The sequence below is a fragment of the Python bivittatus genome, unplaced genomic scaffold, assembly GCF_059951505.1.
Source record: "Python bivittatus isolate LINGU-HERP-01145 unplaced genomic scaffold, Pbiv_v1 ctg000070_np1212, whole genome shotgun sequence".
NCBI classification, from domain to species: Eukaryota; Metazoa; Chordata; class Lepidosauria; order Squamata; family Pythonidae; genus Python; species Python bivittatus.
Window position 1 is genome coordinate 38,565,479 of NW_028277034.1, and position 26,765 is coordinate 38,592,243.

A 26,765-nucleotide genomic window follows, 5' to 3' on the forward strand; every position below is an offset into this window, starting at 1 on the left:
AAATGGGTTTGATCTAGTAACCTATCAGGAAAAATTCCCAGAAAATAATTCCCAACAGAAAAACTTTTGACAATTCAATAGATGCTGAACCAGATATTTGCAGGTGACTTCTGCATCTGCTCTTCACATTGGTTTGATCATTCAAAGGGAAGGCATTTCTCCAGACATGAAGTCCATAAGTTATCTTTGCATATGGTGCTCATGTGACTCACCAGAGATGTATGAGTTCCTTTTTAGCTATTATTCTAGAAGCATGACAACCAAATATAGAAGCAATTCATGCATCAGTGAGATACAGCTACATTTCAATATTTCAGATGTCATTATTCAAATCCCTTTCAGTTCATTGCTCTTAGAAGCAGCAACCCATATCTTTATCAGGGATTTGTCCCCATCCAGAAAATAGTTAACAGCCTGCCTATTGAAAGAGGAGCATAATAGAGATGGTGTGGTGTATCATGGTTGAAACACCACCTTCATCTTGAATTGTCTACATACTATAATACAAACACGAAACTCCTATGTAAGCTTGCATCTTGTTCATTTCAATAGAAGAAACTCATGAAGAGTTCCTCCATCAAGCTGAATTGAGATTGAGTGGATACATTTACAAAGCTGACAACTGCAGCGGAATGAAGAGCCAGCAAGTAGACCAGCTCTTTGAAACTTCTTGGACAAGGAGAGGACAGCTGCTCCTCAGGAGCAGACACAAGACAGCAATCTCCAGCAGGTTTAGAGCTCTGGGAGATGAGGGAATAGCCATCTTGCTCAAACTGCTGTCGATGCCTTTGAAAGAACACTAAATTTGCACACTTCCTTTCCTAATACTTTTCGGAAATTGCTTGTTAACTGCTATTCAGCTATTAGGAACCTTTGGGTCAACATGTTTGACAGCACTGGATGAGTTTCCTTCATTCCTTAGTGAAAGAAAGTTTTAACTACAAGTTTAAGAATTATAAAAAAAATTTTTTTGGAATAAACTGCTAAAAGGTGATTAAAACTTTGATTTTAGAAAGTTACAAACAGACTAAGGGTCCAGATAAATTTGAAATAAGATTTCAGAATTAATTATAAAGAATCCTTCCTGTGGGAAAATGCTTTTTATTTTTTTTAAAAAAATCATAAGATTTTAAAAATTGGACACTAGAGGGAACTAAAGATTACAGTTAAAGGAGAAGAACACATAAACTCGACTTAGTTACAGAATGAAGCAAAATATTCTAATGTTGAATATATTGAAGGATATTTTTAAAAAATGGACTCAGAAATTAATATTAATAGTGTCAACAGAGACATCTACCTCTTTGGAGTGACTGTGTTTAAAAGATGTTATGGAAGAGGAACAAGTTTTACCTGACAAGACTGAGACTGAGTTGAAAGTGGGTCTACAAATGACAGGCTACAAGAATGACATGGAAAAAGATGTTATACTGGACATACAAAAGAAACTGGCTGATGTTTTAATAATTAAAAGAGAGATACAAACAATAAACCAAGAAAGTAGCCTGGATAATTTTCCTATAGTGGATTTACAAAAGAGGCTTGTTAAAGTTTTGAAGAATCTTGTAAGAAGACACAAAGAACAAATGAAAAGAAATCTTCTTTTCTAAGACATTATTTGAATGGACTAAATATTAAAATGGTTAGAAGTAAATGGAAGGGGTATAAAGTTGGCTTATTTGATCATGCTTAAAATAGATGGGTTATTTCTGGTAACCCTTAATGGACTTTTGCTGACATCAGGACTGAAATGACGATGTTCTATGGATTTGTTTATAGATAAGAGATAGGATATGGGAAGAAGGGATCATTTGTTGTATTTTAAGAGGAGGTGATGAGTTACTAAAACTGTTTATACTTGTGATGAAGGTGAGAAATCACTTCTTTATATATATGTTCTTTATGTTTTTCTCTTTACTATATTCTTACCTTTCTTTTTCTCTTTCCATTTTTTCCATTTTTTCTTCTTTTGTGCATCTTCTACTCTTTATTTATTTTTTAGTTTGTATTAGTTTTGGTGAGGTGTATCAGGGTTAAAACATCAACACCTTCATATGTTGAATTGCCTACATATTACCACACAAACATGAAACTCCTATGTAAGCTTACATCTTGTTCATTCCAATAGAAGAAGCCCATGCAGAGTTCCTCCATCAAGCTGAACTGAGACTGAGTGGACCATTGGAAAGACATGTAAAGTATTAATCCAAAAAAGTATACATTCTTATTTAATTTGTATGCACAGCTTTAGAAAATATAAAAATACGTAGAGTTTTCATATAGTGTGACCACAGCCTAATTTAAATAGTGTATTACTTAATACTGACAGTATAATTCAGGAATAACATAGAAGTATTTGGCCACAATCTATAAAATCATTTCACTAAATGACAGGGGCTTTAAAATTCATCCTTCTCTGTAGGTCTGCATATTTTTCTATTTCTTGAAGGTCATTCCATATGAAGGTGCACTTCCTCATTCTACATCCAGATTTCTTTTTCCATTGATGAAACTAATTCACTTGAGAGGATATTGGGTAGGCTTGTTCTCTACCCAATACTCTAGCTTGCATTCCATATCTACTTATTCTACAAAATGTTTTATTTAATCCATTATAATGGTCATTATGTCAAAAATGTTGATTAAGTTTTAGTAATATGTTCTGAATTAATCATAATGAATTTTCTGGTTACAGTTTTCAACTCTGTTGAAGTGGACAAAACTCTCATTTCTGCAGAGTGACAGTTGATTATCAGATATTGGCGATCCACTGACATTGACTACCATTAATTTAGTTCAGCTTTTCTCAGACGTATTTGTGTGTCCATTTTCTCTGCAGTGTGGGGTGTAGCAATATACCCTTGGAGCATCTGTAGAAGTGTACATGTGAAAGGATTTTTAAAATCTCTTTTAGTTTATAGTTGTAGTTTTTGTCACTTATTGGATATATAAATTAAAATTGAATTATTAAAGTAGTATATTTATTTTATGCCCAACCCGAACTCCAAAGGAAATCATTAGTTATATTTGTAAAGGGGTTCCTTTATCATTTTAGGGGTTTACAGTTTCATGTTTGAGAACCCCGCAATCTGATAATATTGAAACATAACAGCTTTTACTTTTTTAAAAGTCTTAAAATAGAAATACATTATTTGTCCAACTGGAAAAAATACATTGAAAATATTAGTTTTCCCCATTTAAAAAAAGCATAATTATTGATCAGAGAAATGCAACCTGCTACATTGGCATTCTACATTCCATATTTTAGAAATTTATTTCAGCTGAAAGCTATATGCTTAGAAGAAGGAAATCCTCCGAACAGCTGGAGTAGGTCTTAACATGTTTCTGCTAAAAATATTTGCTTGACTGAACAGCCAAGTTGCAGTTGCAACTGGGAAAAAAAATACTCAGCTATTCCAGCTGCTGTAATGGAAAGTATTAAAGGCCATCAGTCCACTTTTACAGTTGCTTCTTTACAAACAAAGCACCATGCCTTAATAAACATTATTTCTGTCTGAAATTATCATATCTATAAATGGTTTATTCTGACAACCTTTAATAACTTTAATAAAGGTTGACGACCTTTAATAATGGTTGCAAAATGTCAGTGACTTTAACTCTTAGATATCCTGCAGTCTCATCCAAGAATGCCCCTGTGACCTAATGAGATTTTGATCATTTAATATGTTTGAAAAATAAATATACATAATTAATTGGGGGAGGGGGAGAGGTTGAACACGCTTTAAGGGTGCCAGACTGCTAACCTCTGGTTTACTGTGAGAAATACAGGAAGAAATGATGGTAAGAAGTAACTTCAGATATGGAATAAGTTGAAATTAAGCTAAATTCTTTTGGGTTTATAAAATGTGATATGTTGGCCACCTGTTTTTGTTTCTATCGACTCATACTGTGAACAGCGGAAGAGTTCCTCTTATTGAGGAAACTAAAAAGACTATTTTCCATGGCAGTGCCCACCATCTAGAATAGCTTCTTCGGGAGATTAACATGCCACCAATGTGATTGTCATCTGAATACAAGGGGAGACTTTTAAAATGTCCCATTTTTGCAAATAAAAATTAAAAGGCCCACATTCTAAGCCATTCAAAATTCTCTTTGGATTTTCTACTGCATTTTTGTTGTTACTTCACTGTTTTGTTTTGTTTTGCTTTGTTTCTGAATGCTGCATAGGCAAATAGCAAGACAGACTTTGGAGTCATCTTGCCACTCTTCTGCTATGTTCAGAAACAGTTTTTCTTGCTTATGGTGCTACTCCTATGGATCAAATCATCTGCCCGGAGATAAAGGCAACACAGTCTGAAAAGAGGAGAAAGTAGATAGAACTATGCAATAACATAGAGCAGTGTTTCTCAACCTTGGCCACTTTAAGACATGTGGACTTCAACTCCCAGAATTCCCCATGCTGGCTGGGGAATTCTGGGAGTTGAAGTCCACATGTCTTAAAGTGGCCAAGGTTGAGAAACGCTGATGTAGAGTAATCTGGTCAATGCATGGCCAGTCTTTCTACTGCATTTCTTTGCTTATGAACCCAAATACCTATTTTGTTTCTTAATAGCTTCTGAAATAAGAGAGGAAAAACTCCTAACCGCCAAACATCCTTCAAGGCCAAGTTGTGCTACTGATATCAGTCATGAATGTTTTTCTTTCCAGAAAGGACTTTTAACTGAATCTAACTAATTCTCTTGAATCTGGTACTATTACATTATGCGCTCTTAGACCTGACACCATTTTGCAACCATGTACAATATTCTACTATTTGAGTTTAGAAAGGCAAGGATGATCGCTGCGTTTGATATGTTTTAAAAAGAACTTGCTATCGGACTTCCACTTCTGTTTTGCTGGTTTAACTGTAATGCGCACAACTGCCATTTCATCTTACAACTAGAGTCTGCAAATATACAACATATATAAATACAATAATAATAATAACAATAATAATACATATGATACAGAACACAGCACTATCAATATTAAGGGTTGCAGTGTGACTCTTTACCTGCCTTTTGTAATAAGATAAAGGGATAAATGTTATTATGCACACAGAGACACACAAAACACTCTTCTTTAAAATGGATGTAGTACAATAAACAGCTGTATCTTCAGTTTGTGACACAAAATGAGTTTCAACCATAACCAGCCAATGGAAAACACACAGAAGACAAGAATACAGTTGTTGAATCTGTTTTGATGATGTTTAGGCAGTCTTTTCTTCATAAAGGACATGCATATACCCTCCATTCAGAACCTCTTATAACACAGACAGTGTTAACCAATGTTAATGGAAATCTTCGACATCTGCTTGGACTTTCTTTGCTATTACAGAAAATCTGAACTATTTAGCTGGAGATCCACTGTGATTTCACAAAGACAAAGGAGAAGTTATCAATCATCCATGTGTCTCAGCTAACACGCATGGACAACAAAAGTCTGTTCTCTTCACCAATCTGCACCACTAATGGTCCTGAAAACATGGGCCTTTTCTCAAACTTACATCATCCAACCCAATTTCCCCGGTTCTTCCTTTTCCTTTTTCTCCTTTAAAAATAACCTGAGAAAGGAAAAATTAAAAAATAAAGACAAATGAGATAGATTGGGTTCATGTATCATGTAAAGCTATTGTCTGCTTAATAAGCCACAATGGCTTTAGTCATATGTAACACTAAACTTTAAACCATGATTTATGAAACACAATTACATCCACACATTACGCTTAGCAATACTGTGCATTTTGGATAAGTTTAATGTGTGAACTTGACAATTTGAGTTTATAGACTGTAGTTCCTTTGGTTTATTATATGATCCATCTGGAGGTTGAGTCATGGCAACTGGACTTCTTTTCTTTTGGTCTGATACGTTTCGCTGCTTGTCCAAGCAGTTTGCTTGACAAGCAGCGAAATGTATCAAACCTAAAGAAAAGAAGTCCAGTTGCCATGACTCAACCTCCAGATAATTCCACCTGGATGACTAAGAATCTTTATCAACATTATATGATCCAGTATATCCAGAGAAATAGGAGTACTTTAAAAGGAGTGAAATGTATTTGCATTTACTTTCTGTTGAACATTCATTCAGGTTTAGCTTTAAGTTAATCAGAGTTATATATACATAGATGTTTGGAATGAAGGAGCTGAAATTGTTGCTGTGAATATGAAATGGGGCAATCACAACAATTTACAAGCTTTGAAAATGGATGTTTACTTTCAGTACTGGCTATTGCCAAATAAGGAAACATGAGAACAACATACAGTAGCCAAGGATCGCTGAGCTTGGCAGGGCTCAGAAAGATGTTCTTTAAATTCAGGAGTCCTTCCTCAGTGAAAGAAAGCCCCCCTTGGTAATGTAACATGGTCTCTTCCTGCTTATACAAGTATATTGTGATTTACAATGGTATATCTGTATAACAGACATTTCATTTGTCTTTCTCCAGTGAAAACTGAACTAATCTCAGCTCATAGAACTTTTGTGTGGCATGTCAAAAGTGGACAAGGACCAGGGTCATTATAGGAGATAGTTACTGAATTAATGGGCTTATCTCTTGGCATAAGAGGAATACTGTCTTGGGGAGTTCAGATCACCATAGAACAGGGGACTCCAAAGAGAGCTGGGGTCATGCCTCAGGTAGACCAAATTATTTGCCCTTAACTATGAGCACTGGGAGAAAGTTGGGGTCTTAACAGGAGAGGAATTGTCTCAATTCCTTGGTTTTATTAATTGTTGTCTAGTATTATGAGATGCATCTAAGAGATGGGTAGATTGGGAAGTGGAGCATGCCAGGAAATCAACATTAGCTGGTAGGGAAGAAACAGTGGGCAGTCTGATCATTGTAGTATGGTCTCCCTTCCTTTCAGGTTGCAGTCTAATCAAGGAAGTCAAGATGAGAGCAAAGGTGAGCTTTCCAACTTAATAATCTTGCCTTTTAACACCAGGTCAGTTGCTGGTGCAACATCTTTTATACAAGATTTAATACTGAATGAATGCATTGACTCTGGCATGCAATACAGTGATAGGTTACTTTGTGATATGGCAGGTTAGGGCCAGAGAATGTGTGTTGTAGTGTGGGTTCCATCCAACAGTTTGCCAATCTGGAGTGTCTGCTGCTGCACTGGATGGCCAGGATAATGCAGGGTTACTGTTACTGAACCATCCACCCTCCTGCACAAAACTGAGCTGGACAGGTGATCTTGGATTTGACACTAAACTACCCTAGACTTCTTGTCTTAGATGACTTCAGTGTCCACAGTGAAGTTGCCTAGTAGTTCAGGGTATTATTCCGCCAAAACAACCATAAACTTGTCTTCACTGGTATCTGGCCCAATACATATAGCAAGGCACAAGCTGGATTTGGTATTCTGTTCAGCATGAGCTGGTTTCCTGAGAGTGGAGAAGTGCTCTGTATCTCTATTATTATATGACTCTCTACTGTACTCCATTTTAGACTGCCAGTTGCAGAAGCCAAGGACCAGTCAAAATGGTTCAACTCAGATACCTGATGGATCTGGATAGTTTCCTGAATGTTTTGGGGTGATTTGTCACTTGGTCTATCAATGATTCTTGGAATATAGAGATACTCCAGGTTGACATTATCACTCCTAAGCAGAGCTTCCTTCTAGCATAGCTGACAATGTACCTTAATGCCCCCAATGCTAATAGCTTGGGTATTTAGTATACCAGATATGCCTTTCATTTGTGTAGCTCCTATGCTATCCCTAAGTAGATTTGTTTTGCCCTCATTCCTCCAATATTTAAGAAAATCAGTACCATTAAAACCAACAGTCTAAAGCTTGGCAAAAGGTTTCTCTTCACCACTTTTTAAACTATTGATTTTAATTTCATTAATTTTCATTTTTGGTTTTTATCGTATTGATTTTACTTTCATATTTCATATTTTCATTTATTACTATAAGTTGTCTTGAGTGTTTCTATAAGCAGAAAGACATGGTATAAATTTAAGAAATACATTTGCTGCTGGGGATTATTGCATGGCACAAGGCAAAAGTTTATGTTATAATGAATTCATGGGTATGACTGTTTCACCTCTTCGTTCACAGTCAAATGAATTCTGCATCATTCATTTTAATTCCTAGATGTACAATATTTTTCTGAGCTGGGAGCACACTTGCCTTTTGGAATAGTGGTCTAGAAACCCAATCTAAGACCTAGGTAATACGCATTTAATATTTTCCCTTTCTATGACCTGCAACATTTATAATTCAGTCACAACTTTGAAGGGTCTTTGGAGACCTTATCAAAGGTTTCAGAAACTGCCTGTGGCCCTGAGGCTTTGGGTTGAATACCCTTTTAAAAATGATATTGTACGAATTATCTGGACAAAAGAAAGAACAATGCAACACTTTCTAAGCAGCTGCCTTTAGTAAAAATACCTGATGTAACCTCTCCAAAGACAGATTATGAGACTTTCCATTATTTAGTTACTCATGCATTCTGTCATATATTTTGAAAGTTCTAATCATGAAAGATCTTCACCTGTGAGCAATTAATGAGTGTTTACCATGCCTATTTTTAAATATGGTTATAGCTGCTGCAAACACTATTTCAGACAGATGTTCATTTCCTGAAGAAATGAATGACTTCAGACTTTCTTTTAACATTTAAGACTAAAAGAAAAGCAAAATCCCTTAACAGAGTCAAAAGTATTAAATGGTTTGAAATCCTGTTTAACTGTAAGGAGAATCAGGTGAGGATCTGTGGCAGATTAGACATCCCTGAAGGAGTGGGGGCAGCACTGCAGTGGAGATCGGTGGCAAATTCTGGCCAGCGCTGTCTTTCTGGATAAAGAGAGACCATGAGATCACCCACTTGCACTCCAGACAGCTGCTCCTTGGGAGTTGACTGCAGGAACTGAGGTTTTTGCAGTTGACTCATGAGTTGAATGGCTGGGAATTGAGGGATATCAATCAAGTTCACAATCATGATGCAATCTAAATGGACACAAGGTTTGCACAAGCCTCACTTTCTTAGACACTTTTGGATGTAAATAATTTACACCTAAAGAGAAATTTTCTGAGTGGCAGGATAAAAGAATTCCATTTGATGAGTCAACATTCTTTCTGGACATTTTTTCAGGGGGAAAAACGGTTTAACATTTCAAAAATGTTTTGGCAAAAAGCTTAACAAGGAGCGAATGTAAGAAAGTTTAAAATGGATAAAGGGGACAGTTTTTTGGAAAGATTATTTTTTTGGTGAAAATGCTTTTGAATAAATTGGAATTAAAATAGAAAAACGAAATGGACCTTCGTGGGAATATTTTCTGTTTACTATTAAAGAGTGCATACAATTGGTGTATTTTACAAAACAAAAGATAAAAGGAATATGTTCCAGATGGTGATGCTAACTGTAACTATGGAGTGCCATTTGAGATGAAAGTATTAAGGGCGCAGGAAGTCAAATCAGAAAAAAAAAGGAAGTTTTCCTTTTACTCTTCCTCTTGCAGTTGAGACACTTTTATTTTTGGATTACAATATTACAATGGCAATCACCAGAAAAGCAGCAAAGATAGCAGAGGGGAGAAGTGGATTGCTAGAACAACCTGCAGAGAGAGGAATTACACCCAATTTACTTCGTATTTTTACTTCATGTTCCAAATGGAGGTGTCGGATGAGACTACACAAAAACTTCAGCCTATGCAACAGGAAATTGAAAGGGATAATATGACTTTTCTACATTTTTGGCTCGATTATTGTAATGGAATGTGAGAATGACCTTGGAAGATGGGGGGAAGAGATGCTGCTTAGGAAATGATCAGATAAAAGGGGGAAGAGCCCGCAGCTGAGTAGCAAGCAGAGGAAGAAACTTAGAAAGGATCCGCCCTGATTGGGCAGTAAATAGGGGTGGCAAGGAATTTGTACTTTCAGACTTGCAAGATTGATGTCAGCCCTCCCAGGTAAACCAGACGGGAAACACGACCAGATGAGCTACTTCTGCTTTATTGTTAGGATCCATTAACAGAATGTTGTAAGTCTTGAAAGTACGCATCTCCCACTGTCCCTATTTTATAACATATTACTCTATGTTAAAGTCTTAAAGAGAATTTTTACAAAATAATGTACTGCTTGATATATGTCACCATAGGAATTGTCTAGAATGTATAAAGGCACTTCAAATACATGTTGGAAATGTAAACAACAAGAAGGGATATTTTATCATGCTTGGTGGATGTGTAAAAAAGCTAGAAAATTTTGGATTCATATACATTCAGAGGAATTTAAAGATGAATATTAATATACAATCAAGACCTTTCTTTTGGGACTGATGGACAAACAGCTGGAAAAAAGTCATGAAACCTTGTTTTGGTATATGATAACTGCAGTGAGATTATTGTATGCACAAAGATGGAAAGATTCTGCAATTCCCACAATGGAGGAATGCTTGGTGAAGATGATGGAACTGAGATGGCCAAATTGACTTCTTTGATTAGAGAGAAGACGATATCTACGTTTATTGTTGACTAGAATCCCCTTATGGACTCTGAGGGAAAAAAAATGAATTTATGATTTAGGTTTTGATGATTAGACAGGACAGATTATAGAAAGAAGAGAGTTATGTTGTAACCTTAGAGTAAGAGGTAAATTTATAATTGTACTTATAACTGCTGCAAAGAAGATCGGAAGCCACTTCTTTATATCTTTTTTCTTTCTTTTCTATTTTTCTTCTATCTTTTTCCCCCCTTTCTTTTTCTTTGCTTTTTGCACTTAAGCCCCATTTTGGCCAGAGGTTTGCAGAGGTTGACCAGTATCATATCAGGCCCCTGAGTCACCTGTAGTAAATTTGCAAGACTTTGGAGCATCAAGATCTCTAAAATGGCAAGAACTAAGCAAATAATAAAAGAAAGTTTTAGAAAAAACTCTGTGAGAGCTTATTTATGTTATTAAGCCTATGCAATGTATCCTGCTCCTTAATTTTAAGGATACGTGTCTCTCTTCAGCTATGACTGATGTCACACATCACAATAAGCTTTAGTTTGTTTAATCATGTCTTTCTGAATAGACCATGGCTGTCTGTTCATGAAGAACATGCTAAGCCATAAACCCACATAACAGCATATGATTTTGTCTCATGTACAATATCAACTCAGTCACTATTTGGCCTTTGGCAACAGTTGGTGGATTGCCATATTCTAGCAAAAAGCCAAGGAGATTGAACAAACCTGAAATCCATCCAACCTTGCTTAAACCAAATGAGGCAGTTCCAACAACTATAAGTTACTGAAGCATGAATGAGATTCCCCCTTTTTCTTCTTCCTCCAATCTCATGCACAAAGAGGAGGTTCTATAGATTTTAAATTGCAGTTTCTTACAACTGAATGAGGAACTGCAATTTAAGCAGTGCTTTCAAATCAGGTTATACAGTACCTGAAATAAAAATAGGTATTATGGAAAGAACAATGTTTTGAGGAATCTGATGGATGAGATATGCTTTATATGTTTTTAGCTCAATCCATTACATAATACAACAGGGAATTAAATCCAATACCGGGCCGGGAGGGGCAATATTTAACTATTTATAGAGGGTATCATGATTAAGGTGTTAGATGATTTAATTTTTACCATGGTTCATAGAGAAAGGTGTATTGCAGACACTATTTTGATAATTGATATTAAGCAACTAAGACATTAATTGTATAAATATTAAAATTCAGCTACTAAATATAACTAATATCTCTCTCTCTTTTTTTCTGCTCCACCCCCCTTATATCCTAGAATTGTACTCACACTCTTGATGCCAGGTCCTTTCAGTGTTATATGCGTTTGACTCCAACCATGACCACTGTTCCTTCCCCAGATTGCTGGCCCAGGAATACCAGCCTTTCTTAGAAAGACTTGAAAAGAACCAGAGTGTAACCCAGATACTTTATGCCTAAAGGATAAGCACAGATCCTCAGAGCGAGTTAAATGGCCAAGTGGGAGGACCAAGCGTGCGACTCGGCCTGCCTTCCCTTTGGGTTGAGAAATAGATAAATATTGTCCACCTGTTTAAAAAAAAAAAGGTGGGAGAAGAAAACAAATTATTTCAACACACCCTTGAAAAGGAGCATGATAATAAATAATTAAATTTGTGTCTGCAACATAAGGCTAATACTGACCTTCCAAGTGTAGCAATGCAAGTGATGTGAAGGCAGCACTGATTTGATTGATTTATTTTAAATATTTATACCTTTCCAGCACATAGTCTACCCTGAAGGCACCATAAATATATGTATAATTCCGTTAAAAATAATAGAAAAATTGACTTGAATCCGAAAAAGCATGAGTAGAATATATATGAATTTCTGAATTTTTCTATAATGTTGCAGAAGATGTCTTGTCCTATACAGAACGTATTGTCATCTACTTTGGTAAACAATAAGCACACCTTTTCTAAAAAGTTCCAAGCTGTAATAACAGAATGTTGGGTCTCAAAAAACAATCTGTGCCAATGAAAAAACTCATGCAAAGAAGGATATTTCTTTTCTCATCAATGCTCTTCAATTATGTTTGACACAGTTCTCTTCCATGCATGGCTTTCCACTGATGAAAGGACACTCTGAGGATCACATTACCCAAACAAAATTAGGGGCTGCAACTAAAGAAATGACACCAAAGTGTTAATAATCTGGACTTATTCCATGATCTACCATTGTTTACTATGGAATGTTCATACACCATTTATTGTAAGACGGAAGATAAGAGCTTTTCATGTGAAATTGTGGTCTTAAAATATTTACTGCCTGAAAAAAATTCATGCTTTAAAGGGAGTGAGAGTTTGGTTTCTCTTTCAGTTTCTCTTTTGGATGTGCACAGGATTATATCCATAGATTTCTGAAAACTTCAGACATGTCCATTTATGCAAAAAATCATTCCATTCCCAGTAAGCATAGGATCAGAGCCATAATTCCAGAAAGATGCCCAACATTTGGCATTTGTTAGTCATCCATGTACTTCTTCATGACAGGATAATTAATATGCTCTACAAAAGCCATCAACTGGAGCACTGGCATGAGTCAAAAGAGCATGTAAAAGGTCGTAATTTCTTTCGCTGATATATTCATGCTGAATTCAAAAGTCTGTTAAAGCTGCCATGCCACATAAATATGCTATCAATATAATAAATGTACATATATTTTGAACTTATTTTTAATCTTTCAAGTTAGAAAAGTTCTCTAAAGAATGCATAGTTTTCATACAAATGTGGCAATAGCAAAACACAGGCGTAACATCTTAACTAGCCTTCCATATACAGTATACATACTTCTAGTGTGGCTATATTATCTAGTTCTAATTCCTGATGTGATCCTTTTGCAAGCCCTATTCAACAGGCTTGAGATGTCTCAGTGCAACTAATTATATAAATCCACATTCAGAACCTCTAATTATTTTGAGTAAGTAGTTTTCCAAGGCTTGAACTACATTACGTACAATAAGCAATAATTTGGAATGGTGGATCCTGGTGCTAACTTTACTTTTCATAGCAATAGATCACTCAGCCATGATACCAAAGGACTGGGTTGGCTATTATAATACCAATATATAAGAAGGGCAAAAGAGGTGATCCAGCCCAATCAGTTTGTTAAGTCACATCAGCAAAATGTATGCCTACAGGAGAAATTAATTGATTGGCCTGAATCTGAAGACATTCTGATGAATCATGGGCCATACATTTTTAGTTTTAGATGTACTGCCCTCATCAAACATGATCAGTTACAAAGAACAGAAGTAAATGTTACTATATGAACAAAAATATGAATAAATATGCAAGGAAATTGCTTTGAGAGGTATTACTGTGTAGTTCACGCACTTCTGTTCAAATTCTTCCATCCAAGGAACAGCCCAAAGAGAATGACCCTTAAAAATTTATATAGACAGCAAAGCTTGAACAAAAGTTTAAATCCTAACAAAAACACTCCTTCAACTCCAAATAAATCAATTGTCAAACACTATATGCCAAGAGTTTTCTTATTTCTGATCGTCTGCTAATCAAATAGCTCCATATTAAATGGAAGGAAATGAAGCAAACCTGAGGAGTCTTTAACAGGTTCCCAGTATAAATCATGATTTCTTTCCTTGATCCATCCACACAGACCACCATCAAAGTTGCAACTATGAATCAGAACACCTGCAAAGAAGGGATGAAAAATCACAACAGAGAAGGCCTTCAAAGTTGAGACTGGTTGTCTTAGTCCTTTATAAACATGCTGGGGCTTTTATTCCAATACCTGCGGAAGGCACTCACTTGGTAGAGGCTAAGCTAAGTGGGCAGTTATGTATAGTCAATGTTCACACAAAGATTTTAAAGTATATATCAATCACATTTGCAAAAAGAAGCTTTTGTCAGTGTGTCAATTAATGGAGACTAATGAATTCTAAGCCATTTTTCTACTGTGCTCTTCTCTTCGCTTCTGTTTTTAGAAACCTAGGGGAATACCTGATTTAGTTAAAATTTGCTAGTAAGTATAGTTCTCCTTTTATACTGCAAGCACAGCTGCTTTGTACACGTCAACATTAAAGCACACATATGCTCGGTGGCACATACTTATTGTTGGGAATGTAGTATATAACAAACAGTCATGCTTTCTGCTTAACAGATACTTTCTAGAATGCCAACAGGCTAAAACTAAACTTCTAACCAAACAAGCAATTGCAAAAAATACAAGAGCCAAAGTGACAAATAAAATGCTTACCTGGATCATCCTTTGCTTCATCCTCATTGGCACTTATTCCTTGTTCAATTTCAAATGATTCTAAGAGATTATTGCTCACTCCAGGCTGGCGGGGAACTGGAAGGGAAACCATCAAGCCATTAAAAAAGAAAGAATAGAACAGAGAAGGAAGTCAACCACAGGTTATTACACACATTATCTGCCTACTTATCGTCAAGCATCACTCAAGAATGAACCATTTGGGTGAGCTCATAAGAAATGTAAGAATTTCAGATAAGTAATAATTATAGAAAAAGCTTAGAGGCCACAACCAACTGCTGTAATTCAAGAACAAGGCTATAGAGCAGTGTTTTTCAATCTTGGCAACGTCAAGGTGTGTAGACTTCAACTCTGAGAATTCCTCAGCCAGAATTCTGGCTGGGGAATTCTGGGAGTTGAATTCCACACAGGTTAAAGTTGCTAAGGTTGAGAAACACTGCTATAGAGAGAGACAATGTTCAGACTCTCCTGCATTTCATTTTTCTACCTAGCAGCTTTTGAGCAGGCTAGCTTGTTTCCATCTGTTCTTTGTGTTTGCAATAGTTAGATTTGCTATTATATTGTTTTAAACAGACTACGTGAGAATTAACTCTCACACCTATCACACTTTTCTCTTTTGGGAATAAGCAATATTTTTGATTTTCTAATTTTTTTTTTTTTGGGTGGGACACAGCATTATTTATTTCTTAGATATATGTGCTGTCAGCAGGACCTGCTAGATAGTGTGCAGTAAAATATAATTGACACTAAAACAAGAACATAATAAAATCATCCTCTGATATTTAAAATGGTAGAAGAGAAATTTACATCATTAAAAAAACCTGAGTAAAATAGCAACAATTAGTCTGCTTCAAAAGCCTCATAGAAAAATATGGTTTTTAAGGGCCTTCTTCTTGGGGGAAATATTCTGGAACATCTGCTGCTCTCACTGGTGAAAAGAAAAACATGTTCCCTGGATGATGCCAAGGCCCAGATGATTTCTGGCAACTGTTCTTTCACTAAGGTAGTATTGGTTTTTAATTGTAACTGTTCAGGTGTATGCATCTTGCTTTACCAAGAACAATCTATATGAAGGACTATCATGTGATCGGCTTCTATTTGGTATCTCGGTATGAATTTTGCCCTTCAGTATCTCCCACTATGATGTGATGTGATGCCTAATATTTTTATTTTAAATTATTTTGTGAAGTGTGCACTTTTTTTTAAATGAAAAATTTTAAATTAATTTTTTTTTCATGAAAAATTTAAATTTTTAAATGAAAACATGAAATTTTGATTACAATTTGTGTTCACTTTTGCCCCATACAAAGTGGCCATCCTATAAACCACTCTGGAAAGCAAACTTTGCTCCAGCAAAGACTACCTGGTGAGCCACCACTGAAGAATCCTCTTGCCGGTGGGCCTTCTCCCTTCCAGGAAAATCCCTCCTCCTTAATGCTCCTTTCCAATTCCAGGAGAAGGTAGGGAGTGACTGTTTCTACTCTACTCTGTTTGCAGGAATGACCAAACCCCATCCCTGCAATATTCCTCAGTATCTCTCTTTAGTTTCTCCAGTACCAGTTAACAAATGGAATTTCTACATGGAAAAGGACAATGGGAGGCTTCTACAGTGACCTTTTCTTTTTTTTTCCAGTAATGTCCTGGAAAATCAAGGGTTTAAAAATTAAAATCCATAATGTATGAAAAGCACCAGATTGTTTACATTGTTACAAAGTGTGTGTGTACATGTCCAGGCCTGTGTAGTATATACCCCAATACATGGTCATCATGAAGTTTGTGACTTTGTTAGAAATCAAGATTTGTATATGACAGAAGGATGCTTGCTAAGGCCAAATTCCTTGTTAGTAATATTATAGAAGTGGCAAATATTATACATATAATATAATCATACATTATTCCCGTTTAAATCATTATGATATTCTCTTAAAAAAATCAGTTCTTTGTAACAATAATAGCATTAACACACATAAATTTAAAATTATCTTTCAATGTCCACAATGTTTCTCAAAGTTCCTCCTAACATGGAGCTAGGTCTACAAAAGGTTCTAAATTCTTCTGAAAGAATAATGCCTTAGGCTGTTTGCCACATGAAAGCTTGACAAATTGACGTAATCCAAAATATGAAAGGAATTTCATGTGCAGAATACACAGCTGGGCCTTTGATTTCATGTATATCAACTAAAGAATAACATGTGATTATTATAGCCTTAGACTACACATATCAATATCTCTAAATGCCAATCTATTTGTGCTGTGTAATTAATATTTCTCAGAGAAGCCAGCAAAAAGCATGAGTGCTGAGTCCTTGGCATTAAGGTTGTAATCCTTTCAGATTTACAGTCTGGACTCAATGATTTTTTTACTTCTGAGCAGACATGCCTAGGATTCTGTTATAAATAGTGTAAGGACAATAAGCCTATGCTGATATACTGTATATAATGAAATCTCTTCAGAAAAGCTTATCCCTTGGCTATGGAGATTCACTATTTTGTGCACTAAATACTGATGTAAAGAGTGCCTAGCTATATATATAAAAGTCTGCTGAGTGAATTATTAATTCAAGTGATTTATTGGTTAACATTCTCTGGGTTCATTAAAATAGTGTCTCCAATTAATTAAGCATCCTTTCATCTCTCAGCAACTTAATAGATTTGTAAGCATACCAACTCCCCCTCAAGCCCTGCTATGCCACATCATTGTGGTATTTGGGTTTCTGGAAGGAATGAGTGAAAAACACCAGGAGTGAATACCAAAAATATATGCTCATAGGGGCTCCACCCAAGGTGTAAAGGTCATCCCAACTGCCTAGCTAAAACAAGCAGGCACCTAGATTGGACAGCAGCAACAAAGGAAGATGATGGAGGTAGATGGTCATTTTAGAGACAACAGCAAACATATTATTTGAATTGGTATGTTGAAGATCACCGGGTAAATGATTCAGAAAGAACAAACCAAGATGGAAGCATATTGAAATTCTGTACAGTAGAGATGTCAACATCCAAGATACCTTCAAAGCTATTCCCTTTTCACAATAACATGTGCAAATGAAAGTGAAATTAGATCAGCACTCTGGTCATTACCAAGCTGATTAGGAAAGAGAAGAGGATGACCAGTAGCAAAGTGGATGGATGCAACTACAACATCCATGATCTGTGATTGGTGTATTCTTAGGAAACCTGAAGGTCCAGAATGAAAACAGATCATCTTGGAGAATGTCTATGCATATGGTCATTAAGAGTTAACACTGACTTGACGACACATCAATCAATTGATAATTATTCAATCAATAAATTAATAAGTCAAAGCATTTCCAGTTCTTCCAAGCTCTTCCTTGTTACCTCATTTTATCTGCCCAGCTAAGCAGAAAGTGAGGAATCCTACTGTTTGTCCATTATGAAGCAGGATCATCTGCTCACATAGAATTGGAAAGATAAAATGCTGTCAATTGTGAGGACTTTTGGAAGCTGGACTATAAAGTGAGTGAATTTCAGTACCTTTTGTTTTGAAGGAAAACATTTGCTTAGGTTCAGAAAAGTAATCAGAAACTTAAATTGTTCTTCTGAACCTGTTCCAACCCGATACGTTCTCAAAAGCCTCTCCAGATGCTCTCATGTGTATCATGAGTGGGTTGTGAGTTTGGATTTTTTTGTTTTTTGTTTTTAATGCAGTATGGTACATGAACCCATCCCCCCAAAAAAACATGGTTTACAAACCAGTGGATAGGTTTGTAGAGCATGGTAAACAAAAAAACCAAACCATATTATGAACTCAATCCTTGATTTTAAAACAGCATTTTTAACCATTGAAGATAAGAAGCTATATATTAAATTCTGGAAAATTGAATGAATGACTGTAAGATATACACAGGATGAAAGATTAGAGCAAGTAAATGAATTTGTGTACTTTGGTGGGAGGTTTATTAAAAATAGAGAAATGGGTGGAGAAATTTTAGGATGTGCCAATATTGATAGAAAGGAGTGGGTAATGTAGCAGCAAAAACTTATTTGGTTCATGATTCATCAAGGTGACTAATCAACAATAACCTGAAGAACTGAAAGTTGTTAAAAAAAAGCAAAAATGCTTGTGTATAAGAATGTGTTTCTGTCCACTTTGTTAAATGGAAAAAACATTTACTTGTTTTTTAGTATTTACATATTGTCTGAATCCAAATCTATTAGACTAAAAGGTATATACTAAAATTAGTATACACATGTGCAAGTGTAGTTAAAGAGAGGGAGGACAGGGGAAATACTTAATTCTGTTGTGTCAAAGGCTGACTTCAGCCCAGAAAATGGTTTATACAGAGTCTAGATTACAGCCCTACAGACTAGGATTAAAACTGAACCAAAGTAGTAACTTTCTATTTCCTCATGGAATTTAAGTTGTAAATATTCTAACAGGTTTTCCTGAACATTAGATATTTTGTGAATATGCCATATTACCAATCACGGTTCAGAATTCTTCTGTCACAAGTACAGAGTAAGAGCCCATTTGAATTGGATACTTGACAATATGGTCAATACACAACAGAAACAATGATATCCGTGCAATTTACATATTATTCACTTTCTCACTTACTGGATTCACTATCCTGAATGTTGGTAAAAATGTTTATAAAATAATTTTTTTAAAAAACCTTAATAATCCCAACAGAGAATTATGGTGTAATACCTGTATTTTTTCAAAAACATTGGATATTCTTAGATAATGCCTTCATCTTCCTCAAGCTTTACTGTTGTGTTTTCTGTCCTCTAATTTATGAGGACTCCACACCTACAGTATATATCAAAGGTAGGAAATTCAAATGAACTGCATCCTTGGGGAGGGAGACAAATGTCTTAAGAAAGTATTCTGATAGGAGTTGCTGACATACAGCCAAAATCATCCCAAAGTCATCTAGGAATGCACTTGTCCATCTGCTGCAAGGTAACAAAATTCACATCCTATTAGCTAAGCAATGTTTCTGTTCTGGGTACAAAACAAGACTTTTCCAAATACCCTCGCAAGCTCTATAATTAACCTCAGTTGTGATGCTAAAGATGAAACAGAGCACTGGGTATTTCTTGGCATGCATTCCAAAACATGCAAGCCATCACATATAATTTGTGGCATGAAGTTGGCTTGGCATAAAAGTACTGTAATATTTTTTACGACATCTCTGCAAATGCTACTTCCTTATGAAAGAGCACCTTTGGAACTATGAGGCCTAAAAGTCTCCCATTTGATGGGCACATTCCATAAAGTAGAAATCAAGAGTTATTTTTAACTTAATTTTCCATTTGGTTCCCAGCAACTAGGCACAAGATGGCTATGGGAATTCACATAAAACAACATAATGTCTCTCAAAAACTTGATCTGAAATTAAAATCAGGTCCAAAATATCAACACTTGAGACAGTTTTTTTATTTAATTCATTGCCAAACTTCCTGTATCACAGCATTCCATTCAATTTTCAAATGTCCATATATTGTGATTGACACAATGTTGATCTAGATTTTCCTAGACCAGGCCACAGGCCGCAAGTCCAGCATACCATTCCCACAATAACCAAGTACCCAATATCAGTGGGAAGTCAACATGATGAAAGTAACAGTACCCTCTAATTCATGTCCCTTAGCTAATAATATTCAGAGGGAGATTGCCTTTGATACTGGAAGTATACAGCTATCATGATTAGCTGCTATTGATTACCTTATTCTGATGGTATTATAATAGAAATGCCCTGAGACATTATTTAGAATTTTAGACCTGTCACCTTGTGGATCAAGATTAAAAACATGTTGTTTAACCCCACAGACCCATCACTGTTAGTGCTTGAGCTGAAAATTAGCTACACTTTTCTTCTGTGAAGAATTAAATTTATCTTTAAAAAAGAGTTGGGTTAATGCTTCTCCCCAAGTTTATTTTCATCCAAAATCTTCTGTGACATATTCTTATGCAGGCAGCAATGGAAAAGATCCTACTTCAAGTCTTAGGAGAACATAGGGATAAATCAAGGGGCATGGAGAATTACTGAATTGCTTCTAAAGATCTCTAAAGAATTGAAATCACCTTACCTCTGAACAATTAACCGTCACCAGGACAAAATCATTTCCTTTATCACTTACATAATGGCATCTGTGTTCCTCTGCACAGGATAAAACTTCATGAGCTTGTTGTTTCCATGTAAAGGACAAATGGAAGGTGATGTCTAAATATTTAAAGCTGTTTATTCTAATTGGGTGTCATCAATCTGCCATATTTGTTTGCAGTTGGATTGTGCTTTTGTAAATAGCACTACCATCTTTTTTGCATAATTAACTGTAAGGTTTTCCCACTTGCAGAAATTGGGCATTTCTTCCTCTTCTACTTTTCCCTTCCAATAGAAAAGCATTTAAGCTAGCAAGGTTCAAAGTCCTGCCTTTGAAGTTGGTGGAGGGGCAGCTTAATAAGATCTCCTATCCAAACCACCACTGTGCATGCTTAGATGCAGCCACTGAACCAACATCTCACATCCTGCACACTGTCCCTATGCCAGGACTAATGATCTGCATTGCTGTATCCATTCCTCATTTCATGCAGAGGGGGCACTGAGTCCAATATTGTACAGTTTCTCTAGCAGTCATCTCTGAAATCAGTAAGAAAGTTGCAAATTTTTTTTCATTGACTTCATCAAGAGCCAATGGGCATCAACTTGTTCCAGTTTGGAATGGCTCGTTGCAGTTTAGGCACTAAAATGGTACTTTTCTAATATCATCTATTTCTTTTATCACTATACAGTTTACCACTGTATCACACACCCCTCTCTATAATTTAGCTTCATCTGTTTTCATTTTATCCTGCTTCTATTGCATGCATTTTTTTCTCTCTTTTTAATTTGGTCTCTGACCATAAATTAATAATATTCACCTTTCTTCAAGATGTTCACCTAAGCTCCAGATGTTGCTTTGGCTGTAATTTCTCTGCAACTTCTAAAAAAATATTTCTCATTTTTCAATATTTAATACTAAATTCTGCAATGTGCTATAGCTTATTTTTTAACCTTGTTCCCTGCTGATTACTGGAGTTTATAGAGCTTTGTAAGCCTAACTTGGTCATATCTGACACCAGACTTTTAATGCACATTACTGATCAGGAATGTCTAATCCACAGATAGAATCAGACCTGAAAGACAGAGATCCAGCCAATATTTGTCTTGACTGAGACCTGCCTGAGGCCATTTTCCTTCATCCTCTCCTGCTCCCAGACTGATTAGGCTATGCCTACAGAAATTCCAGCTGGCTGGGTATAAATGTGGCTCCACCATCATCTGCACAGGATGAGGCAGGAAGTAATTGCTTTTCCTCTTCTCCTGCTTAGAGAAACAAATGAGGTAAGGAACTGGACTTTTGCTAGAAAGACAGAGTTTCTTTTCTGCATAGCTCCTTCCCTTTCCATCAGCTACCCCACCACAACTCAAGCCCATTTCCCAGATTAAATTCACTTCCTCACTCCTTATTCAGATGGTCACATGTGACAGTCATAGTATACTTAATTTATGACTTTAATCTGATAGCATAAGTTTTCTAGTCATTTGGTGGTAAAAAACACATCCTATCACAACTTCCATTTTTTGGAACACTGTGTAAGATTCTCAAGGGTTGCTAATTAACTACATTTCACATTAACACATAAGAAAATTTAGTCTTACTTACTAAATACATCTCCTCGGGGCTTCTGCGGCTCAATTGGGATCCTATTGTCAACTGTAAATCCCTGTGGTGGTGTGGTTTCACTAGGAAACGGCAGAGGCTCTTCAGTTATTACTTTTGGCGTTGTTGTTGTTAGCGGCTTAGGTGGAACTGGTGGTGGTTGGGGAGGACTTGTCACTGGAGGGGGTCTTGTCACTGGCCTGAAAGCTGGTCTTGTTGTGGCAGGTTTTGTTACCAATCTGGTATGTGGCTTGTGTGTTGGTTTCATAGTTGGTCTTGCTGTGGTCTTCAGATAAGGCTTTGCTGTAATTACAGATGGTATATATGGTAACTGGATGGGATGCCTTGTGCTACCAGATTCAGGTATTTTGTTGGTCATGCCATTGCTGCCTTTAGGAAAAGTTGAATTGCTTTTAAATACACTATATGGACCAGAAGGATCAATCATAACTTTGGGAATAGCTGGAAGGAAAGAACAGAGAAATGGGCAAAGTTACGAAATGATGCAGTGTTAGCTCTAACAAAAGCAACAAAAAAATCAGGTGGCTGGTGTGGGTCTTCCGGGCTGTGTGGCTGTGTTCTGGAAGTTTTGTTTCCAGTTCACACAATGAACTTGCTAATCAGCCCCAGCAGCCCCCCTTTAACAATTCAATAGAAGAAAAAACCCTGCCTAATCCCCAGGAAGATACACACAGATTCTGACACCAAAACAAGCAGCCACTCAGTAACCCAACCCCCCCAACACCCCCCCAATCCCCCCCTTTCCCCCCCCCAGATCTCTATAAATACCCACAAAAGGGTCACATCACCCTGGGCACAGAGAGAACTGCTCCTGTCTGTGCTCCTGCACTCTGAAGATGCCAGTCACAGGTGCTGGCGAAATGTTAGGAAACAAAACTTCCAGGATATGGCCACACAGCCCGGAAGACCCACACCAGCCATCGTATGCTGGCCGTGAAAGCCTTCGACAACACAAAAAAATCAGGACTTCCAGAGTAATATCAAACGTATTATGATGCTTGCTCATAGCTCTGTGAATATCATTTTCTTTCTTTAATTCATAAATACAATTTCCATATCTATATGGGATTATCAAATACACAAAGAAGTACATTTTTTTTCATAAGATGGATATATAGTCTTCAAAATAAACAGGACCTCTGCAGTTCCAACACTGCTGAATAGCACCAGTTTGTAGAATTTTCTTGAAAGCTACTGCATTTTAATGGTAACAAAAATTATTCAGGTATATGCTCATAAGCATAGCGTAGAGTACACAGTTTTAAGCTTGTAAAATGCATAAGCAAATACACATGAGCTAAAATATTATCTAAATAAAATGGTTAAGATATTTGTTCAATAGAAGAAAACACATTCTTCTTGGCACATACAGTACATTGTATAAATTAAGCCAAATTGCTGTAAGTGATGAACTCAGTGAATCATTCTAGAGTAGAAGAATGATTCTGTACATGGAATGAGAGACAAATTTTCAAGATATTTGCAATGTTTTCTTTTTGGCCTCTGCAACTTCAAAAATGACCCATATCCTTGTTGTGATATACTGTATACTTGTGTTTCTCCAGGGCAGGCTGATGGCCTTGTCCAGCAAAGCAGTGCTGTATAGGTCTGCTTACTAAACAATGTCAACAGGTTGTAGCCCTAAGTCAGAGACTCAAACTGTTCCTGCTCCTAAGCTTATAATATCTAAGCCGTTGCCATCCTTGACAGTATCCATCAAAACTGTGAAATAAAAGTCTGCACACAAGTTACCATAGTAAGTACAGCTAAGTTTTGTAAGCAAATGAGGATAATATTAGTTTCATCTACATAGGATGCCAACCAGGATTTCATGCTACCAGTGAATGAATAGCATGCTGGCACATATTACTGTTATCCTACAGGCAAGCAGGGCTAACAAATCTGGATGATTCTATCCATGGTTATTTTATTAGTCCTTGGCCAAGTATCTGAATCATATGACACAATCAAGAAACACACCTAGACTTTTTAAAGCTTTATACACTGTCTCTACATTCACCTATTTACTCTGTTATGCAAATACAGATTACATTTTAGCAACTTTATCCTTACCGGTGTAACAAATGGTCTAGTGTTCCCGCAGCAGCATCAGTATAATTAGTTAACCCAATAAAATGAAAATCACTAAGACCACAGCTCATATACATATACTCACTTTGAAATTATATTCAAGGGGCCTTCATAGAAGCATCCTACAAAAATAAAAAATGACCAAAAAAATCCCCTTTCCTACAAAAATACATCAGTAAACAAGCAAATTCTTGCTCAGAGAGACTACATTCAAACCACAATTTATTATATTTCAATCATCCAACATGTCTAATAAAACAATAGCTTATTGAGCTTGGAACTATAGTAAGATATACAGAGACAGTTCCTTACCCATATCTCCCTCTGAGATAATGTCTCAGACAGTAATTCATAAAAAGGGTTCAAATCACTTCTGGTATCCACAGTGAAAGACTTAGTACTGTCAACAAGGCAATCAGCTGAGCTCTCCAAGATTATTGATACTTTTTTTTTCTGAAGGTTTCTTCACAAATTTCCTTTGAAAAATACCTATTCAGCTCTGTTCATCTGGCATGCGAACACCTGATCAACATAGCCTTTCTATATCAACCCACTACAAACAACCTACCAAATTTTTCTTCACACATTTAACAAACTGCAATATTTCTTGCCAACCATTGCTTACATGCTGAAATTGCTCCCAAAAAATAAAGCAAAAGAAGACACAAACATGGAAAGGCTTCAATCTATGAACCCCATGTTAGATTCAAGCATACAAAAGCATGCAAGAACAAAATAAAATTATCTATTAACCATAACTCTACAATGATGTCATGCAAACTGTTTGATGGTTTCAAGAAATTAAGTTTATTTTTGTTTGGGAATTATAAATGGGATGGGAGCAATTTACACATTGGGAAGATATTTTGAGAATTGTAATTTGTTCACAATGAACAGTAAGCTTCTGGGTCCTGCTTGCTTAATTTTACCTGGTTCCTTCTTTCAGCTATAGTAGCTGAAGTTTAGATCCAAGGGCAAAACTCAGGCAGCTTCTGTTGAAATCACTAAGTAGACCACTGAATATCAAAATAATAATGTAACTGTAAACTGAGTTCACTTGAGTGTAATGCTAAAAATAAAAAAAAGTTTGAGTAACATATTTTTACACCAGCCTTTTAATATGGCTACCAAAACCAGGGTACAGATGTCCAGACCACCACTGGATAGCAACAAACATTTCTAGTTTCCAGTTTCCCTGTGGCCATCCAGTGGTTATCTGGATTTATGTAGTCCAAATCTCACAGCCCTAATAGTAAGGTTCTTAAAACTGTCAGAATATTCTTCTTTCCTTTAAAGCTGTTAGTGAAACTGAGATAACCACAAATGGATCTTAAAATGAACTTCACAAAGATGTCATGTCTCATTTGGATTTGGAATGCAAGATTAAAAGGGTCATTACATACTTATGCAGTTGAATCCATCACCTCTGTACCCTTCTTTGCATTTACATTTGTAAGACCCTTGTGTATTGTAACATTGTGAGAAACCTCCACACTGATATTGGCCAAGAGAGCATTCATCTATGTCTGTAACAGGAAAAAAAAAAAAAAAGATAAATACCATTTTAATGATAACAATCCTACATTTGCATTTTCAAATTAACATTCTTTCTTGTAAAATAATTGAAATAAATCCCATTGCTATATTAAAATGCTGAAATGCTAGTGCTGAAAATTAAGATGGGAAGCAAATTATTTGAAGAGTCTTGAATGAGTCTGATTTTTAAGGGAGGTCTCAGTGGTCTTGTACACATATACAGGCTACAAAATAATAAAAGGTCAGAAGTTTTAGATAGTTGAATTTTGACTTATAAGCTATTTTGTGATAATATGAAAAATGTAAGGGATGATTAGACTCCGTTACCATCATAATCTAATGTGAGGAAAATTTACTGCAGGCTACAGGAAAGAACTACACATTACAGGCTGGATTCACATTGCTTTAACTAATATCCATGGTGGCTGGAGATCATTAGAGTTGAGTCCTATATGTCTAGAGGACTGGGAAAAATTCTATGAACTATGGTTTACTAAGCACAGTGACTGGGTTTCCAGTTTATACTATGCCAAAATCGAACATAAACACATTTTACCTTTTTGGGATATTTAAATCCAGCCAGAAAATTGCCTCCCCTCCCCCCCCCCCCAAACAGGACTTTTTTCAAGTTCCCCTTCACTTCCTCCATAATTTAGATCCATCAGATCTGGGCAGCAAAAGTCCAGATGGTCACTAAATGGTGGTAATGGGTTTAGGTTTTCTATAACCCAAACAGC

General features: G+C 36.2%; 1 protein-coding gene across 3 annotated transcripts in view; it reads right to left on the reverse strand.

The window, feature by feature from the left end:
- Window positions 1-462: 462 nt before the first annotated feature.
- NPNT (nephronectin) overlaps window positions 463-26,765 on the reverse strand; it is a 65,453-nt gene continuing 39,150 nt past the window's right edge. For all 3 annotated transcript variants that reach the window (XM_025169757.2, XM_007433103.3, XM_007433104.3), the window contains 6 exons: window positions 25,896-26,018; window positions 22,384-22,842; window positions 14,693-14,788; window positions 14,029-14,127; window positions 11,748-12,004; window positions 463-5,566 (listed from right to left, as the gene is read on the reverse strand). In XM_025169757.2, the coding sequence (XP_025025525.2) occupies window positions 5,471-5,566; window positions 11,748-12,004; window positions 14,029-14,127; window positions 14,693-14,788; window positions 22,384-22,842; window positions 25,896-26,018 (1,130 nt within the window). In that variant the 3' untranslated portion in view covers window positions 463-5,470. The remainder of the gene's footprint in view (window positions 5,567-11,747; window positions 12,005-14,028; window positions 14,128-14,692; window positions 14,789-22,383; window positions 22,843-25,895; window positions 26,019-26,765) is intronic.